We start from the raw sequence: 20,624 nt of genomic DNA on the forward strand, positions 1-20,624 counted from the left end.
ACATTATTACTACAGAACCTGTGTACATTAGAAAAAAAAGAAAGTATTATGTTGGGCACTGGCTGGCTCTGATGTCAAGTACGCGATGTGTATTTGGATAAAGTTTAAACTAAAACAAAAAAAATTGCCCTAAGATTTGAAATTCTTATAAGAAATTCTAAGTAGACGCTATTGGTTACAAAAATACGACTGATACTGGAGAATGAAATAAGCATTACTAAGAATTTAGCATTTATTACAGTATAGTGCAGGGTATTCAGTTATAAATTATTATGGTGCAAACACATAAATATCATCTCAAGTTGAAGAGTTAGTTTTTTTCTATGAAAGTAAGATTCATAAAATTAAGCTTTATGTATACATTTTGTCTTTCGAAAGAGAAATGAAGATGGCAAACAATTAAGAACTGGCTTGACTAACCTGTCTTGACAAGATCTTGCATAAGTGAGACAAGTGACCTAAACTATTAAGAAATGTAATATAAGAAAACTCTACTGTAATCTTTTGAGGTAGGCTAAAATATATAATTCTTGTAAATGCTATTTCATTAGCAGGATAATTTAAGTCCCACTCTTTTCCATTACTTTGGAATATTTTTGCTTAATAATTCCTTATTATTATTATTATTATTATTATTATTATTATTATTATTATTATTATTATTATTATTATTATTATTATTAAAACCATCACCGGGCGAGAGGAGACTTCGCCCGAGAAGAATCGCCTCAGGCAGCCAACGAAAAATCGACCTGATCTGAGGCCCCTATATATATACCGCCATGAGCACCCCGTGTCTCCAAACTCATCCCAACGTCCAGAAGATGACCATCGAACTGGTCGAAACATGTCGACAGAAAAAGTACTAAAAACACCAGACAAACTTCAGAAAAAGAAGAAATACCATCAGGAGAATCTACGGATGTACATCCCAGGTTTCAGTAACCTGCTGTAATGCTTTACAATAAAGAGTTTCTGCTGTAAGAAATACTTTGTTTCATCCATCGAAATATGAACATTGGTCAATTACTGACTAGTATCTCGAACTGTCGACCTAACCGCACAACAACTTCTCGCTGCTGGGAGAAAGGGCGCTGGTGACTGGTACAATACATGTACATACACTACCGGGGTCTAAGCAATGACAGGCAGGGCAGCCGATCGAGACTACGGTCTACCCCAAAGCCAAATCAAAGTCCTTCAAAAGAAGGCAACGTGCTTACCCCATACAAAATGGGAAAAAAGCATGTTAAAAAAAAGATGTGTAGGAAAGGCGAATTATCAGAAAAATTGAGAAAACTCAGTATAAAATTAATTCGCAAAATGCAGCCATTCTATTTAACATTATTATTATTATTATTATTATTATTATTATTATTATTATTATTATTATTATTAGCCCCAAATTTTTCATCGCATTTTATCTAGGTTTACAATCAAGCCCCCTGAAACTATACATGCAGCTCTAAGTGAATTTAAAGTATACATATAATGGTCATAAACTTGTTACCTGAAGTTGCTTACAAGGTCTAATGAACAAGGTTATCACTGCTAAATATTATTCCCCTTGGAATAGTCACCCATGTTTACTAGACTCGATAATTGTTTAAATATTAAGGCTAGAACTTAGTACGAAATGTGTTTTGAAATACATCCTGATAAAGAATTGAATCAAAGTTCCCAACAGAAACATTCTACCGAAGGCAATACGGAGGAGCATGCATATATTTATATTAAATTAAATAGGGCCAACATGCAACAAAGGCTTTTTTTTTTAGAAACTAAATACATAGCCATTCAAACAGCGACGACAAGGAAGAGAAAATCGAAAAAATAAACTATGTCCATCGGATGCATGAAGCAAGGCCTATATAAACTAATAGGAATGATAAATTGATACCCGCCTGGGATTTAATTTCGATTCCATTGTGTTGTCACCATGGTGACCTGCTCACCGACCAGCACGTCTGACTTGATTGAGTATATGGATCTTTGCAATTTCTTCATCACTCACACATTTTTGAGCGTTCTAATTTGTGTACAAGAACAAAATTAATAATTATCGGTGTTTTGGTCAGTCTAGCCTACTTTGCATTACAGAGAATACATGAGCCGAAGAACTGAAAAATCACAAAACTAGAGAATCCGGAAGCTATGATAATACAATAAATTTAATAAAAATTATTATCATATATTTTTTTAATATATAATATATGATAATACATACAAAATAACTTCTCCAAAGCTGAAATATAGCGGAATTAATGGACATATATCAAATATTAGTACACAGAACGTTGCCACGTCTGACTGTACTAGAAGTTAAGCGACCTTCCAGTGTTTACCAAAACTAGAGAATCCAGCTTTGAAAATAGAATTAATTTAACCAGAATCATTATGATATATCATTATAATATTTAATATATGATAATACATACAAAAACTTCCAAAAATATGAAATATAGCGGAAATAATGGAACTATTGAATATATGTGCATAGAACGCTCCCACACACGAGAATCAAGAAGGCATAAAAGTAGAATAAACTTAACCAGAATCATTATAATATGTTTTTATAATATTTAATATATGATATTAAATAACAAAAACCTCCGTAAATATGAAATATAGCGGAATTAACGGAGATACATCAGATATAAATAAACAGAACGCTCCCACATCTCTGACCTGCCAGTGTTTACCAAGCTCCTCGTAATGTCATTCAGCCGTCACGTTTGCGAAGAACACGGGTAATCCTCGAAATTCTCCTCACCCTTACTTAAAATGAGCACGTCCAAGACCAAACCCGAGAAAAATGGAGTGGCGAAGGGCTCGAATATACCGTCAGTCATGACTAGAGCGTTTACCAGTAACTCTCCGTGGCCGGATAAGGTGAGGAAATGGAAACAAATTGGTTTGATTTTACCCCAGCTGATCTGAAGCTGGAAATAGTATACTAACCGTACCGGCTTAACTATACCCAAGCTAATATTTAGTGTGCTGTTCCTAAATCATACAAAGAGTTAGATGCGTTTAGCCAAATTGAAATGGGGTTAGATACTTTTGGTTAGTTATAACTAGGAAAGAAGAAAGCTTGTAACTTTAAGAACCCTTCCAGCAAGGCTACGACCAACGTAGAAAGGCTATACCTAACTTGCCATAATATATATCCTGGGGTAAGGTATTATAGGTTAGGATAGATCTGGGCATAGCAGTCATTCAATTTTATATAAAAGTTACCAATGATTATCCAAGAAGCATCGTATCTGGTTCTTTTCATTTTATCTTGCCCATTGTAAAAACTTATCAGCATGCCCAACAGGTTTAACATTGATTTTCCAGTCATCATTATTTTGGAAATTGTAAAGTTATGTTTCCTTTGTAGGGGATACGCCACTAAAATTTAGTGTGTACTTAGTTTTCTACTGCTGTTACTGAACAGCAATTAAAAAAGATGGTAATTCTTAAGGAAGAGCACCACATGAAGATATAGTGTGTAATGACATTTTTTGATGGAACAATACAGAAAAGTGTGCTTGTGATGTAGACTAATATGGGTGAGATCACTAGAGAAATTTACCGAGATAGTGTTATGTGATAAATTTACCATCTTTTGTTTATATGTTAATCCCTGAGGGGCTGGTATTAAACATGGCATCCTGCAGAGCTTTTCTATGTAGAGACAAGCAAAAGACGGTAAATTTCTCATGTTAATTTGGTAGATTTTTCAATATAGCCTATACCCTTTTCTGTGTTGTTCAGTCCAAAAATTTCATCAATAAACATTATCTTCATGAGGAGCTCTGCCTTAGGGTTACCAGAATGACTGTGTTATACATTTTGTCATTCTTCCCTCACTCCAAGACTGGCTCTGTTTTCCAAACACTTAACCAAATCATAAGTATGTAGACCAAAGGGTCATTTATCCACATGCTTACTTAGAACAGTAGTTTTACCCCAGGCACCCTAGATGATCTGTTTAACATTGTTCATATGCTCAGCAAACTTAATCAGAGAACACAAATGTTTTGATGTGCCTGAGGTCCCATTTAAATGTGTGGCTCAGAATTGGCAACCATTTTTGTTACCCCTTATAGATCATAATTACTCATTCCTTAAGTCTCTGCATGGTTGGGCACTCACAGTCACATCGTGATATGAAATATTCCTTTTTCTTTTATGCTACTTAATATTGTTCATTCATTTTTGTGTTATCAGCCCTGTTAAGTGTGTAGTATGAGGTCACCATAACGTTTCCAGAGATTTCTGTTTTGTTATACTGCAGTTATTCTGAAATTGGGTTTGAAAAGTTGTTCCCACTCATTCATTCCTGGAGTAAGGAAAAGATGTGTTTTAATTGTCATGAAGTGAGTTATTTTACCATTTTTAAAGAAAATTATTCTTCCAAACACATGAAATTAGGTTTTCAGATGGTTTTTATGTGATTATGACAATTTATTTCATTACATGTGTTTGTTTGACTTATTAAAACTCTCAGTTATCCAACAAAAGGTGAACCTTAGTGAGAGACCATGCAGAACCCTTAACCGTCAGGTTAGGTTGAGTGGAGCTTGTGACGGGAAGCCCCAGTATCCATGCAGGACTAGATGTCTTAGTTAGGTCAAGTTAAAAGAGTTGGGTTTGTTTAGGGCCTTGCTTTTCATTTATGTTTATTCATTTCCTATTCATGTCATTTACCCAAAAAGTTTGGTGTCATACTGTGGACCCTTTATTACGATTAGATATACAGAGCATTGTATAGGGTTAACCAAACATTTTCTGTTGGCAGTGAATATCAAACTAATCAGAATTACTGTACATTAAATACTATCTGAAAAACTGTAATTCATCGATTTTAAAATAAACAGAGAATTCTGTGAATCTGTCAGAAATAAGAGTTTTAGTAAAGACCCCTCTTTACCAAACCAACAATAATTAAGTACAGGATCAAGAGGAGAAAGGGCACAGTAAAATGCAAGCTGGAGAAAATTGAAAAGAAAAGAATGTGAACTGTACACACTAACGTAACTTTGGTCACTGTGACCTATCTGGTTGTGGATCCCCTCCTTTGGCTAAATAGTAACTTCTGTAAAATTGTCCAGGTTGCCCTCAATTCAATTCAGTATGGAAATGCTTTTACAATAGAATTTGAGTGATTTTTTTTTTTTCAACTACTGTGACACTACTTTCATTAGATTCACTGGCTTATTATGCAACTCCATGCCTCCCATCTTCTAACATTTTGTGGGACTTCAGTGGGAAATCGGAGTTTTTAAGTAATGAAAACAGACCTGAGCGAATGAAATGTGGGAATGGTATTGACATGGAAACAAATCCCAACTTTCCCTAACCTACAGTGCTGGTCCCACCTGGACAGGGAGCTTCACTCTACTTGACCCCCTACCCCTGAAACTTTGGTGAAATACCTGTACAGCATATGGCAATGGTATTCAGAGGTGTGCATCCTAGCCTAACCTTTCTTGATATACAGTAGTATGATCCTGAGTCCTGTCTGGCTTGGGGACTTTGCCTCCCTTAGGATTTCCCTTAACCTTTGGCAGGGGTGTTTACATGGATACATCCTAACATTCCATAGCTAACCTAGCCTACCATGTAATGCCAGGTCTTACCTAACTGGAGTGACCATTCAGATATATACTGTATAGCTTTCATTGGGGATGCAATGGCCAGTACAGTATTCAACAGGGTTGGAAGTAGTTAGATGGGGAATCATGAGTTCTCAAAGAATGCCACAGAAGTGAATGTCAGAATGGTTGGAAACATCAAAAACTATATAAAAAAAAAAAACTGCCTTTCAAGGATCAGCAGCTTATAACATGTTACTTTTTTCTGCTAAACCCTATAGTAATGTGACCTAAAATAGCTTGCAGTTTGTTAAGTTAGGGTAACAATAGGCAAAAGAAAGATCAACTTACCTTGTGATTTTAATTAGTACAGTATCATTATTTGAGTGTCATAGTATTAATTTTCTCTACTTTTTTTTCGTATTTTTCAACAATGCAAGTTTAGCTACCTATGGTTTAGTGTATGCTTTCATGGTACTGTACTATGTTAGAATTTGTGCTGTATCCAGATCAAGTCAGGTGCATCTTAACCTTGACTCTAGTTCAGTTGAACAAATTCAAGGTCGTGTGTGGTGTTGGGGTTAAATTTGGTACAGTATTTTGTTTTGGCATCAAGGCAGACACATTAAATTAAACATTGACCCACGGTCAGTTGACTTAGTTGAGGGTTGCATAGATTTTCTACAGTACAGTATACTCTGGAGGTTCAGTTGCTCATTGGTAAGTTTTCTTGCTATTTCAGATCACACTGTAAAGCTAACACAGAAAAGCAAAAAATAAAACTTTAGAAAAATTTGCCTAAGATTGTACTGAATTATTCCAACTGCTATACATGCTGGTCCAATTTACACATGGTTTGAGGTTATTAACATGCAGGATTGAATTGCATGGTACCCAAAAAGTCATATGGAAATGGATTGGCATACCTTCACATATTCCCTTATTCCTCCTAATTTTTTAAACTAAAAAGTGTATTCTGATATATATACAATGTTAAGTACTTGAAGAAAGTCAGAGCTATTAAGTAAATGAATGAATTATGGTCATCTATACAGTAAAAGGTTTTTGTCATTACTTTGAAAGGCTCTTACAAGCGCATGAATTGTCATAGGAAATTTTTCCATATCTCATGTATGAAAATCCTTGGTACAGTAGAAAATATGAAGATACAAACCTTGTAAATGGTTGCTGGTTTCCAAAGCAGTGTTTGTTGTTTAAATGTCTTTTGCATAAAGTGATTGATGTATTCATTTGTTGATTATTTCTGTGTATATGGTATAATTTTTTTGCTTTACATTTCTCAAGAGTAATTCTTTAAATGTTACAAACTGAAATGTAGAAAATTTCTTTTTCTCCACAGGATGAGTTTTTGGATGTAATATACTGGGGTCGACAGGTGCTTGGGCTCGTGCTAGGGCTTGTGTGGGGCTTCATACCTCTGAAGGGCTTCATTGGGCTCTTCTTGTGAGTGGATCATCTTTCATTCAGTTGTGTTTAGAAGATTTTAGTTTTGTTAAGTTTTATCTTTGCATCTCAGTACTATTGTGGAAAAATATAATTGAAATAGTTGTTCTGTATGACTAAAAATATATTTTAAAGTGTACCTGTAGTATGGTTTACCTACCTGTGGTATGGTTGGTATCACCATACATTTTTTAAAGTATTATATAATGCTAATTTTATTGCCTTTTGTGTCAAGTTATCATTCTGTTTATTGTAAATATGCACAATTAACCTTGCTTATATCGTAAGTTATTTTTTTACACCTTTTACTGTTTTTCATGTATTTAATTGTTTTGGACAGTCCATTAATTTTTTTTTAATAACATGAGAAATGTCTAAATTTCACAAGAATTGAAGGTTGAAGAAATTAACCATGCCCCCTATTCATTTAGCTTGTAAAAATGATACTTTGCAGCATTTGCCTTATAGCATTTTTACACATTACAGTAACAGGTTGTTTCAGACTCAAAGGTAGAAAGGTATGAATGAGAAATTAAACTAAATTTGAAAGTCAGAAAGGGTCAGAACACAGAATTGGATATTAAAATTTACCTCCTATTTAAAAGTCATAAACACTGAAAGAATGGAATTTGTAGATAATTGTTATGTATGTAAATAATATCTGGTCAACTGGGATTTGGAAATGTAAAAGAGCTTAAGTAATGTTTTAACATAATTGATTTAAAAAGAACCTACCTCTCTCTCTCTCTCTCTCTCTCTCTCTCTCTCTCTCTCTCTCTCTCTCTCTCTCTCTCTCTCTCTCTCTCTCTCTCTCTCTCATGCAGTTAGTTGCAATCACAAATTGTTTAGATGTACAATATATAATAATGGAATGTCTCTTAGAAAGGTGGTAATAAGAACAAAGGAATTTCAAAATTTAATTGCCAGAAAGTAAGTTACTGGAGATTGTTGCTTGATGACTAATATTATCATAGTGTGATAGACTACAATGATACTGTTTTTTCCAGATTTTGTGTAATCAATGCAGCAGTTATATACTTTTATGCTTCAAGTTTCCAAGGCATTGACGAAGAGGAATTTGGAGGAATGTGGGAATTAACGAAAGAAGGATTTGTCACATCGTTTGCAGGCTTTTTGGTGAGTTGATATCCGTCTTCACTAGGTAAAGCGTACATTGAATATGTATCATCTTTCCCAATGACTAATCACTAGTTGATTTGTCGACTGTCATACCTAGGATTGTCATTGATATGAAATTATTTTCTTATGTCATTATGTGTGTAGTAGGTTCACCATTAAATTTTTGCAGTGTTGATACAAAGGCTTTTAATTGAAAATATATATAAACTATTAGAATGACATCCAAAAGGAAAATAGAAATCTTAAAAATCTAATAGAAGAGTTTATCCAAGTAAACTGTTCATATGCATAGCTTAATAACAATTTAAGCATTACAGTACTTTTTAAAACTTTACTTTCACTTCTCCGTAGGGGGGCAGGACTGTCAGTGCACCTCATGCTGTGCATTGTAGTCATTACTTAAGGGTCTTTGCAGCATCCCTTTGGCCCCTAGCTGCAACCCATTTTATTCCTTTTACTGCACCTCCAGTGCTTGGCCTTTGGCCTAAATTCTATAGTGTTCTATTCTTTATGTTCACTTGGCAAATTTCTGTAATAATGCCACTGTGATGGGAGCTGACTAAATGGTTTTCTTGAAAGTGCATGCAGTGCACTGTAGGCATTACTTGAAATTCTTTGCAGAGTCTCTTTGGCCCCTAGCTGCAACCCCTTTCATTCCTTTTACTGTACCTCCATTCACATTCTCTTTCTTCCATCTTACATCTCTCCTAAGAATTGTTTCAGACTGCAGATATAAGGTTTTCCTCCTATTACACCTTTAAAACCTATTTACTCGCAGTTTGCCTTTTAGTGCTGAATGACCTCATAGGTCCCAGCAATTGGCCTTAGGCCTAAATTTTATTTCTGAAATGAATCTGACCTCTCTATTATGATAGCTGTATTTCCCGCATCAGGCGGGAGGACGATAGAGTTCAAAAAGTAAAAAATTAATAGGGTTGTTTAGTTTGAACCATTTATTGACCCATCCCTTTTGGGTGGTTTGTGTGTCGATAGTTTTACATTTAGTTTCAAGTTGCATTCTCACTTTCTCAGAGGAAAGGAATTTCCTTCTGTTGCCCCAGTTTGTGTCAGGAAAAATAAACATTGTGGCATACCAACTGAGCAAGGAGGACCAGATTCTGTCTTCCAAAATGACCAGTGCTTGGCCTTTTGCCTAAATTCTGCAGTATTCTATTCTTTATGTTCACTTGGCAAATTTCTGTAGTAATGCCACCATGATGGGAGCTGACTAAATGGTTTTATTGAAAGTTCTTGCAGTGCACTGTAGGCATTACTTTAAGTTCTTTGGAGAGTCTCTTTGGCCCCTAGCTGCAAACCCTTTCTTTCCTTTTACTGTACCTCTGTTCATATTCTCTTTCTTCCATCTTACTTACACCCCCTCCTAAGAATTGTTTCTGAATGCAGCTGTGAGGTTTTCCTCCTATTACACCTTTAAAACCTATTTACTCACAATTTGCCTTTTATTGCTGAATGACCTCATAGGTCCCAGCAATTGGCCTTTAGCCTAAATTTTATTTTTGAAATGAATCTTACCTCTGTATTATGATAGCTGTATTTCCCACGTCAGGCAGGAGGACGATAGAGTGTGAAAAGTAAAAATTAATAGGATTGTTTACTTTGAACCATTCATTGCTCAAGGCCTTGTGTCCCACTTGCATCAGAGTGTGAGTGGCATCCCAGCAAAGAACTTCCAGCATTGCTACCTAGTGAATTAGTCTTTGCTTGGCAACAGTGCCAGCAGAAGGATGCTAATCATTAGGTAATTAGTGTGTTATTCCTGGTGGAATTTTGGGGGTTATTAAGTTTGTCCTCACACCTTTCCCACCTCCTTTGCTCAATGCAGGAATCAGTTATCATAATAGAGTGGTAAGATTCATTTCAAAATTAAAAATTTTTATAATAAATCTTTTTTTAAGACTTATCATTACCACTCTATGATGTATCACTCCCCCCACCTCCCACTTCCCCTATCACTCCCCCCACCTCCCACTTCCCCACTCATGTGGACAGAAGGAAAAACTGAATGGAAAACTATAGGCGCTAAAACCACCTGAAAGGGATGGGTCAAGAGACAGTTCACACTAAACGATCCGGCTAATTTTTTACTTTTCACACTCTTATTGTCCTCCCACCTGACACAGGAAATAAGCTTCCATAATAGAGAGGTTAGTAGTTAAAAAATAAACTTTATCATAAAAATTTTTATGTTCGATTCAGTAAGCAAGAATAGGAAGATGGCAAAGTTGTAGAACTCAGGGCCATGAAGTCATTTATGCTGTATTTTAAGGAACAACAATAAAATTTATATCATGAAATTTTTTTGATATGCAGTATCAATGTCAAATTAATTTTGATTTATTGAAGGAAACTATGTCAATGGCAATTTTAATCATATTTTTTAAAATTCTATTTTATCCCTCCTAGATTTACAAAGGAAAAATTTTGAACTTTTTAAAGTCAGGGTAAAGCTGAAGATTTTGAAATAAAACCTGAAAAACCTTCTTTGAGAAAACAAGGATGCTTAGTCACTAATTTTAACAACATATTTATATGTCCAGCTTTCACCAAGGCAAGGACAATTAACATATTGTACAAATATTTTCTTGACCTTGTATTAATATGTGCATGTTACAAGTATTTTTAAATGACATTAACGTTGTGTAAAGGAATGTTCAATTCCATCAGAAAAATGGGAATTAGCTGCTGAATGACTTCATAAACTAAACTTCGTTGTGAATTTTTTTAAAGAATTTTACAGCTTAAATATTTGGAATAGGAGAGTTAAATAATTTTCTGCTCATTCATATTTTAAACTATGTGGCTACATCACATATTCCCACTAAACAAGAGGTGCCTTTGACTATGTCTTAATTCCTGTAATTCATCTGCTCTTGGAACACCCACTCATTGAGCTCCCTCAAGAACGATAGACAACTTCCATCTCATTTAGGCACCATCCTGTGCAGTTGCTAGTTTTCAAAACTTCACTCTAGGCCCACTTCCATAAACATCCTCCCCTGAGGGGTGTAGTGCCATCAGTGCACCTCACATTTTGCACTGTAGGAATTACTTGGGGTTCTTTGCAGTGTCCCTTTGGCCCTAAGCTGCAACCCCTTTCATTCCTTTTATTATACCTCTGTTCATATTCTCTTTTTCCATCTTACTTTCCACTCTCTCTTAACAATTGTTTTAACATTAGGTGCTGAATAACCTCATAAGTCTAGCACTTGGCCTTAATTTTATATTCCAATTCCCTAAACATCCTGAGTTTAACCAGCATGGCTTCCACAAGGATAAGGGCTATTGGGAACATTATGATTAATCTTGTGACTTATGTGGCTATGATCTTCATCTTTGGTCCTTGCATGACTTATCAAGTGTTTTACTGGGTCTGTTAGTCTTGCTGTATAAAAATCTTGTGCAGTCTCAATGTTTGCATCTCATTAAACTGCTGTATATTAAATTGTGCTTTAGATTCCTCATGACTGTCTTATAATTTTTTTCAGTAACCTCTTTCAGTTACTTGTGAATTCTTTGCAGTACTGTATTTTAAGGAGCAAGTAATTATAATTCAAGTAAATTGATATTTTAAATTGAGTGACATTTATAAAATACTCATTAGGCTGGGATATAATTACTTTATAAACAATTGCTGTACTGTACTCTATTAAGGTATGTGAGGTGGTTCCAGGGTATTGTGTAGGTTATATTTAAATCTTCACTACTTAAAGATTTCATTACTTCTCAGGAGGGGCAGGCTATTCAGCTGTCAGTTAGGTTGAGGTACCACTTTGTCTCATCATACCCCAGTTTGATACCTGCATTTTAATTGTCTTGACAGGTGATGTGGATTATACTCTACTCAGGTTTGCATTATGACTGACGATCCAAAGCAGAGAAGACTTCAGGCTGTGGTAATATCAATTATTGTAAATTCATTTTCATCTCATTGTTGTCCAAATGTCTTGATCTTACGTCTGTATAAAGTTACATCTCCCACCAGTTATGCCTTCGTTTTGTTAATCGTATTTTGTATTTTTAAAAGAATACACCTGTTACTTGAAAACTAACAGTTTGATTTAGACAGGTCTATTTTATGTATCAAGGTTTGTAAATGCTTTGTATACTATTAAAGAGGGCAAATATAATTTTATAATTAGTGTTTAGAGAAAATGGATAATGTACTGGTTATGTCGGTCCACATGCTTTACCTTCAATTGTTTAGTTTTGCTCCTGTTATTTTTAGGGAAACAAAGGTCTTATTAAATTACAAAATGTGGAAAGATTACTGTATAATTATGACATAGGTGTTTCTGTCATAATATATACAGCATTGACTCTTCGGGAACAACTCATATTTAAGTAGTAAAATCTAGTAGTAAGTGTTTCTTAGGCAAATTTGTGAAGCAGTATGCCCTTTTCAAAACTTTTCTTCACATAACTTGTACTTATTTTTTGAAAAACGAAGGGTATGCTGTTTTTTTTACAATGAATTCTTGATTTAAAAATCAATAGCCCATATAGATTTGCATTGCAATTTTTAACATAACTAAAATTGTTTTTCTTGAGCAAGCTGAAAGGACATGTTTGGTGATATATGTGTGTGAAATAGGCTATAGTCTTGTTTTTACTGGTTGTTAAAATGAACATTTGGAAACTTTGCTTTTAACGAATGTTGACGTAAGAATTTGGTAAGTGGTCTAGTTTCCTCTTTTCATGAAATTATCGTGTGTTTTCAAATTTCTTTATTGTCAATGCAAGTCTATAAGCAGCCAGTTATTATCTGAGTCATCTTTAAGATTCTCTTTTTTGCAGTAAATTGTCCACTTGCAGGTGCCAAAGAAACACAAATGTTATCAGACTAGATTTGTACTTGTACTTTATGACAAAAAGTTTTCATTTTACTGTATGACAAAAAGCTTTCGTTTCAATCAAAAACTCCTCACATCATGTATTAGGAACATTTAAATTCTCTTTGCTGTAAGGGGAGGGAAAATGGAAACATTTTAAGAAGCCATCATGCCAATACTCTTTTGATTGAACATTTGTGATACTGTACTCAAATTTTAATATGGCACTCATAGCAGACAAGCACTGGTAAATATTGTGGAAAATTAGACCAAATCCTGTTTTAAGGGTACAAAATATCATGGAAAATGCTAAAGTAGAATAAATTGTTATGACGACTCGAGTAAATTATATTGATTCCCTCTCCTTGCATCAGTCATTAGATGAAAACAAAGTCAGTATTAGTAATGTAGCAGTCACTGTACATTATACTTAGATTGCTTGTTGTTGCAGGTAAAAGAAATTTATAGCAGTTTTATTTTTCTCTTGAAATGAAATTTGGTCACCAGTGCCTCAACTTCTCCAGTTTTTCTTTTATGCAAGGAGCCATAAGTTTTCTCAAATCCATTGCACAGAATTCGGATTTGGTTGTGTAGTCTGGAAGAGATTTTTTCTCTCATGCTGTATGGCTCCTACTTAAATGATTCTTTTGGGTTCTTGTGTATGGCTCTTACTTAAATGATTCTTTTGGGTTCTTGGAATGTTTACCTTCAGCTTTATGTTAATTTGTAAAACATGCATTCTTTGACAACAAGAAGTCGAAGAATTTAAAAATTTTGGTTTAGTGTACTAACATATATATCAAGTATTTTTGGGGTTTGGATTATATCTTGTGTTCTGGTGCACAGGGCAGCATAATGTTGTAGTTATGTGAATATGGTTTTATTCATGGGTGGTTACATCTGTTTTAAGTGAAAAGGTCTTCAGTTTTTCAAGCAGTTATTTATTTTCCTGTTGCTGTACATCAGGTTGATAACAATTAGGTATTGACAATGAGATTGCATTTTTCTCTGAACTCGGTTCACCAGAATGTACAAAAACCTGTAATTTTGTTTATATTCTTTGCATCTGTAAGATGAGCATCACTCCTTTCAATCCAGATAGATGTAGAGGGTTTGTATCTTAATGTAAGACAAAGGCCACAGCCTCAAGACATGGCTTAGTTTCCAGGTGCTTCCAGGCAAAGATGATCAGTATAGAGAGGAATACCCTATGTGGAAGTATTTGACAACTACTCCATCCAGGGGCTACTGTGTGTTATACCTTGAAATAAAAAGTATTTGTTAGGATTTTCTAACATGACTCATGGTTCTTTTCCCCTTATTCTTACCAACCTGATATTCTCAAAGGACAGTGCTGGACTCAACCTCTCCTTCCATCTTTCATACAAGTTAGTAGTTCCTGAAATTAATTTTAAAGGCTAGGAAGTGATTACATGGAATATATTGTCAACAATACAGTTGTATTACTATAGCTGCTAAATTTTCACTCCCTCCAGTGTGTATTGTATAGCATATTGTTGCTATTTCAGTTTCAGGTGAATAACATTGAAGTCATTTCATCAGTTTTGGGTGATTTAAGGTCATTTTTCTCTATCTCTCAACTGCTTATTATTTGAAAGGCATTATAAATGACATTATTTGTAGACTGTGTTGCAGATTAGACAAGAATATGCTCAGTTGTACGTGGAGGTTCTGGTGTGTGAAATTTTAGTTACTGTTATACAACTGTATCCCATGTCTGCAAGAGACTGCTGGGTCATTAGTTGAATATTTGAACTCTTGTATTCTCTGAGGATTTTAAGACTACTGTATTTAAGCATTGAAAATTTATAAGTTTAGATGAGGTTTCCATTGCAAAACTTTCAGAGAAAGAACTGTAGTTGCCAGCATGTAAGGACATGGTAATATTGTGATTGTTATTTAGGTATGTGTGTATGATACCTTTCTTTACTGTCTTTTGTCTTTGATTCTTTTCTTTCAATTATTTTAATCTTTCTATAAATTTTTATTGAATAAAATAAAATAACTGCATTTGTTTTCTTATCTTTGTACTTTCCCTTAGAATTCCAGAAATGTGAACAGTGTTAGTATTGTATTATGCCCAGTAATTGTCTGGTCATCAGTCACAAATATATTGGATTATTGAGAAGTGACCCAGTCTGTGGGTAGGTTAATAAACATACACAGCTGGTTAATATTTAATACAGAAGCTTATGTTCTGTCATTGGAAGAATGTTTCAAATTTGATATTACTCTCTTTAAACTTTTTCCTTTAGTGTTTAGTAAATTAGGCAGACACTTAAAGGTTTGCTTGCATGTTCATGAAAGCAATCAATCGCATAGGTTTGCTTGCATGTTCATGAAAGCAATCAATTGCATGAATTGGCTAAATACAGTTTGCTATTTTCTAGCTCACTGGTACCTTGGAAATAATGAAGTATGTAGTACAAGTAGTAGTCATTTAAACTACAGGAAATTAAGTGGAGTGTCCATGTTCAAGGTTAGATTCAACTTGTTTCCGCTATTACTAGAGCTCACCCTCCTTGGATTATTTGTCAGGTGTGGATTAGTATGCACATGTACCTTTTATGCAAAAGTTATTTATATACCCTAGACCAGTGGTTCCCAACCAGGGGTCCATGGACCCCAATGGGTCCATGAAAGAATTTCAAGGGGTCCATAGAGATGACAGGAAGATTTATTGCCTTCTGAAATGACGAGTGTCATGAATATACGTGACATATGAATAAGAGAGAGAAAATTAATAACCTTTATTTTATTATGGCAATAGCAAGTGCAATAATTAATTCATATTTCTATTTATAGTAATACAGTTATTGCAGCTATTATACAGGGAAGATGCTTATATAAATGAAAATCGCTAGGAAGGAAAAGGATTTTTTCAAGAGGAAAGCTGATGAACTGAAGAGGCAAAAACTTGATGCGACTGGTAGCTTCCAAGAGAAAAGAGGGAACATCGTGGAAGCATCATACAGAGTGGCTTATTTAGTAGCACGGAAGAAAAAACCACACACAATTGCTGAAGAATTGATCCTACCTTGTGCAAAAGAAATGGTTAGACTGGTTCATGGAGTAGAAGCAGCACAGAAACTAAGTGATGTATCTCTTTCGAATAATACTATCCAGCGAATAATCGGGGACATGTCAGGTGATGTGAAAGATCAAATTATTGAAGAGATAAAAGCATCCCCCATTTTTGCTATACAGGCCGATGAATCCACTGATGTAGCAATGGCGTGCCAGCTGTTGGTATACTGCCGATACCTGTTCAAAGCCATAATCAAGGAGGAATTTCTTTGCTGTCAAAATCTTGAAACGTCAAGTACGGCCACTGATGTGATGAATGCTGTGTCATCGTTTTTTGACAAGTTGACGAGCATGGTTTGAGTTGGAATAATCTTGTTGGAATCACAACTGATGGAGCTCCAGCCATGCTTGGGTCGAGGTCGGGTTTCCAAGCAAAAGTAAAATCCAAAGCACCAAATGCAGTTGGTGTGCACTGCTTCATTCATCGGGAGGCTCTGGCTTCTAAATCACTTCCTTCTGGGCTTCTCACAATTTTCACTGGTATTGTCAAGGTCGTGAACTATGTGGAAAACTCTGCCCTCAGCACGAGACTGTTCCAGCAACTGTGTCATGACATGGAATCCGAACATAGTTCCTTGCTCTTTTATACATCCGTCAAGTGGTTGTCTGCAGGGAGATTTTTGTCCCGCTTCTTCACTCTTTCGCCAGGAAGTTGAAATGTTTTCTTGATGTACAGAAAAATGTGACCTGTTGGAGATATTGAAATCAGAACACTGAGCTCCACCTTGCTTATCTTGTGGACATATTTGAAATCTTCAACCAGCTGAACTTGAGACTCCAAGGAAAGGATTCAAACTTGCTCAGCCACTGTGACTCAATACATGCACTTTTGGCCAAATTGGAGCTGTGTAAGAAGAGAGTGAGTGTAGGAAAATTTATGATGTTTCCATCGTTGAATGAAGTTCTTGCTGATGGTCAGCTTTCAAGCACCTTGTCCAAGGAAATCATGGATCACTTGTCTCAGCTAGATGATGAATTTCGCTGTTACTTTCCTGACTTAAGCCCTCAGCATGCTGGATTAGCAAAAAATCCGTTCTTATGTCAGGTTGATGATGTGTTAGAAGACGCACAAGGAGAGTTCATTGAGCTTATCCACGATTCAACAGCCAAGAATGTGTTCCCGTCAAACTCCTTGTCTAGCTTCTGGTGTTCAATGATGGAATCATATCCAAAAATAAGTGATCTGGCAGTTCGAGTTCTTTTGCCTTTTGCTTCAACCTACCTGTGCGAAAGTGGGTTTTCTTCATTACTTGCAATAAAAACAAAATCAAGGAACAAGCTATCTGTGGAAGATGACTTGAGATGTGCACTGGCTGCCACTGAGCCAAGGATTCATGAGCTGGTTGCTCAAAAACAACCACAAAAGTCCCATTGAGAAATATAAAGTGACATTTTTTTGCAACCAACGAAAAGTTTCATTCACTGCTGTTTTTGTGATTTTTTGGTGTTTTATTCATACATGTGGTGTATTCATACATTTATTCATACATGTGGTTTATTCATACATGTGTTTGATTCATACAGGTTTTGTGATTTTCTTTATTCATACATGTGCTTGCAAGCTCAAAAATAGGGCAAGTATTATAAAGACAGTTTTTGCGGACAATACCTACAACTATAACAACATTAACATAAAATTTTTCTATGTATTTTACTTAAATAAAAAAAAGTGCTGAACGGAATGTTTTCTGATTTCATATAAATAGGCCTACAGCTTAATCAGCATAACAATGCAAGGCATTTTACATGAATATATTCATTATTGCAGAAAAATCTTTTATTAATTTTGCTGGCTTAACCCATTTCGTTGTAGGGGTCCACAGGTGAAAAAGTGACTGGAAAAGGGGGAACGGGACTAAAAAGTTGGGAACCATTCCCCTAGACCATCTTGAGCAACGTGTAATAGAACATAAGATGTAAAGGCTCACACAACACAATTTATGTGGAAGGTTCCAGATCTGCTGTACATATGGTGTTGGATTACAGTAGTTGCAATATCTTTTAATCGAAAAGTAAATTGCCTCTACCTAATCATGTGTCTGTTTTCACTACAGAATTGTCTGTTGTATGGTCAGCAGTTAAGATTATTAAAAACATACCACTTCAGAAATTTTTAATTTTTGGCAGATATAGAAGTGCTTTTGCAGACCAAAATTATCATCATAAAAATCCTTTTGGTCAACAGCTCACATCAAATCAATTTGAAGGTAGTATGAATGTTGAACTGTGATGGATTGCTGATTGCTTAGACATTAAGGAAACTTAGAATGCTGATAAAGCAGCTAAAGCTGCAAATACTATAGCCATATTGAACGTTAGTGATTTCTGACTATCTCCAAATCCATCATCTTGAATATCAGTGCCAGGATATGTGGAATATGTATGCCAGGGTGGTGAATGCATAAGTGAAGTAAGTGCCCATGTAACACCCCCTGAGAACTAATGAAAAGTTAATGGAAATAGTAAATATTTCATTTAAAGTCATTTATTTTGGATTTTTTCTTAGGTTTTCTGAACCTTTTGTATATTTGTTCTTCATGATTTTAAATATGCTTTAATGGGGTAGGTGCAGATTAAGGTATACTAAGGTAGTTGGTTGTACTGCACTTCTTTGCATTTTATGTTATGACTCAAAACTAATCAAATCAGTTAACTTTTTACTTGTGAATTCTTAATCTTTTCATCTGTGTTACTTTTCAGTGCACTATGGTCTATATTCCACTTGGTATTACAGTATCATTTTCCCCATAGGGGGTTAGTGCTGTCAGTGCACCTCATGTGGTGCACTGTAGGCATTACTTAAGGTTCTTTGCAGCGTGCCTTCGGTCCCTAGCTGCAACACCTTTTGTTCCTTTTACTGTACCTTCTTTCATGTTCTCTACTGTACTGTACCTCCTTTTATATTCTCTTTCCTCCATCTTACTTTCCACCCTCTCCTAACAATTGATTCATAGTGCAACTGCGAGGTTTTCCTCCTGTTACACCTTCCAAACCTTTTACTGTCAATTTCCATGTCAGCACTGATTGATGTCATAGGCCCAGTGCTTGACCTTAATTCAACACAGTATCATTTTGAACATTAAAAGTGCTGTAATGCAAATTATCACTACACAATTGTAAGTTGTGTACCTTATTCATAGATAAGTACAGTCATGCCAGGCTTACATTGGTATGATGTAATGAACACTGTCATTGTGTGTGTGAATAATAAGCACTGACAGTAGATTATAGTGTTGGCAGTATCAAGGTTTTGGGTCTCCAAATGAAATTCTTCCTGTAAGTTGCTTGCCCAAAGAAGGCTTGGACTGGCCCATAATCTAATGATAAGTTGAAACAAAGTAGGCCTACTACCTGCACTGTACTACATATCCACAGTTGGACTGTGGCTCATTTAATTTCATAAGGTACCACACATGTAATTGCATAAAGACTTCAAGTTGGTCACGTTTCTCTGATCCATGGGTGTTTGATGCTTTGGTGAGTAACCCAAGTGGTTCATTCCTAGAATGCAATCGCGAAAGAACATAATTGCAGTTAAACATATGCAATTGTGCCGAGTAGGGGGAATAGTGCGTACAGTGCACCTCACACTGTGTACTGTAGGCATTACAGTACTTGAAGTTCTTTGCAGTGTCCTTTCAGCCCTCAGCAGCAACTCCTTTCATTCCTTTTATTTCACCTCCGTTCATATTCATGTCCCCTAAAGATATTTTGAATGTGAAATTTAGGCCAAAGGTCAAGCACTGGGACTAATGAAAAGGTTTGAAAGGTGTAACAGAAGGAAAACCTTGCAGATGCACTGAAACAGTTGTTAGGAGAGGTAGGAAAGTATGATGGAAGAGAGAGATTATGAACAGAGGTACAGTAAAAGGAATAATAGGGGTTGCAGCTAGGGGCAAAGGGACACTGATGGCAATACCCCTGTATGGGCTAAAGACATTTTCATCGCAATTTTTTAATTTTTTATTTTTTGTCACTGAATTTTAACATTCTAATCCATAAAATGAGAAAATATTTATCTGGTACAAATCCTTCTGGCCAGCCCAGTGAGAGTTAGGAATGTTAACTCAATGGTTAGGTAAAACTATTTATTGACAGTAATCAACGGCCAAGAAAAATTGAAAGGCTATAGTGGGTGTACATTGCAAGAAAGAAAATACTGAGATACCCAAGGATTGCTGGCCAGTAAATAAATAGAGGACTTAGTTCTGTAACAGATTCTACATTGCTACCTGAGAGAAAGAGAATCTTTCTAAGCTTAATATAGTAATACAGTAGTTTCTTGATTATTTTTTTTTACATAATTCTGGCTAGATGTGGGTGCGAAAAGTTTTTACATTTATTGTTAAGCTGCTGTAGATTTTAATCACATTTTCACATCTCATGAGGACAAAAATGTCTCGGAACCATAATGTAATTCATTGGGCTTCTTGGATAAAAGCTTTAGATTCTAATTGCATTCTCATATCTCAAGATG

The 20,624-nt window shown here is 35.4% G+C and overlaps 2 protein-coding genes across 2 annotated transcripts; both read left to right on the top strand.

Annotated features, from left to right (window-relative positions):
* The first annotated feature begins 2,666 nt into the window (after nt 1–2,666).
* LOC136843685 (GEL complex subunit OPTI) lies at nt 2,667–15,068 on the top strand. Its single transcript, XM_067112248.1, has 4 exons — nt 2,667–2,892; nt 6,946–7,049; nt 8,057–8,186; nt 12,031–15,068. The coding sequence occupies exons 1-4, from the start codon at nt 2,785–2,787 to the stop codon at nt 12,070–12,072; spliced, it is 384 nt and encodes a 127-aa protein (XP_066968349.1). The 5' UTR covers nt 2,667–2,784; the 3' UTR covers nt 12,073–15,068.
* Nucleotides 15,069–15,910: 842 nt separating this feature from the next.
* On the top strand, nt 15,911–17,522 carry LOC136844018 (SCAN domain-containing protein 3-like). The gene is made up of 2 exons (XM_067113030.1): nt 15,911–16,441; nt 16,857–17,522. The coding sequence occupies exons 1-2, from the start codon at nt 15,911–15,913 to the stop codon at nt 17,520–17,522; spliced, it is 1,197 nt and encodes a 398-aa protein (XP_066969131.1).
* Nucleotides 17,523–20,624: the final 3,102 nt, after the last annotated feature.

The sequence above is a fragment of the Macrobrachium rosenbergii genome, chromosome 12, assembly GCF_040412425.1.
Source record: "Macrobrachium rosenbergii isolate ZJJX-2024 chromosome 12, ASM4041242v1, whole genome shotgun sequence".
Classification (NCBI taxonomy): Eukaryota; Metazoa; Arthropoda; class Malacostraca; order Decapoda; family Palaemonidae; genus Macrobrachium; species Macrobrachium rosenbergii.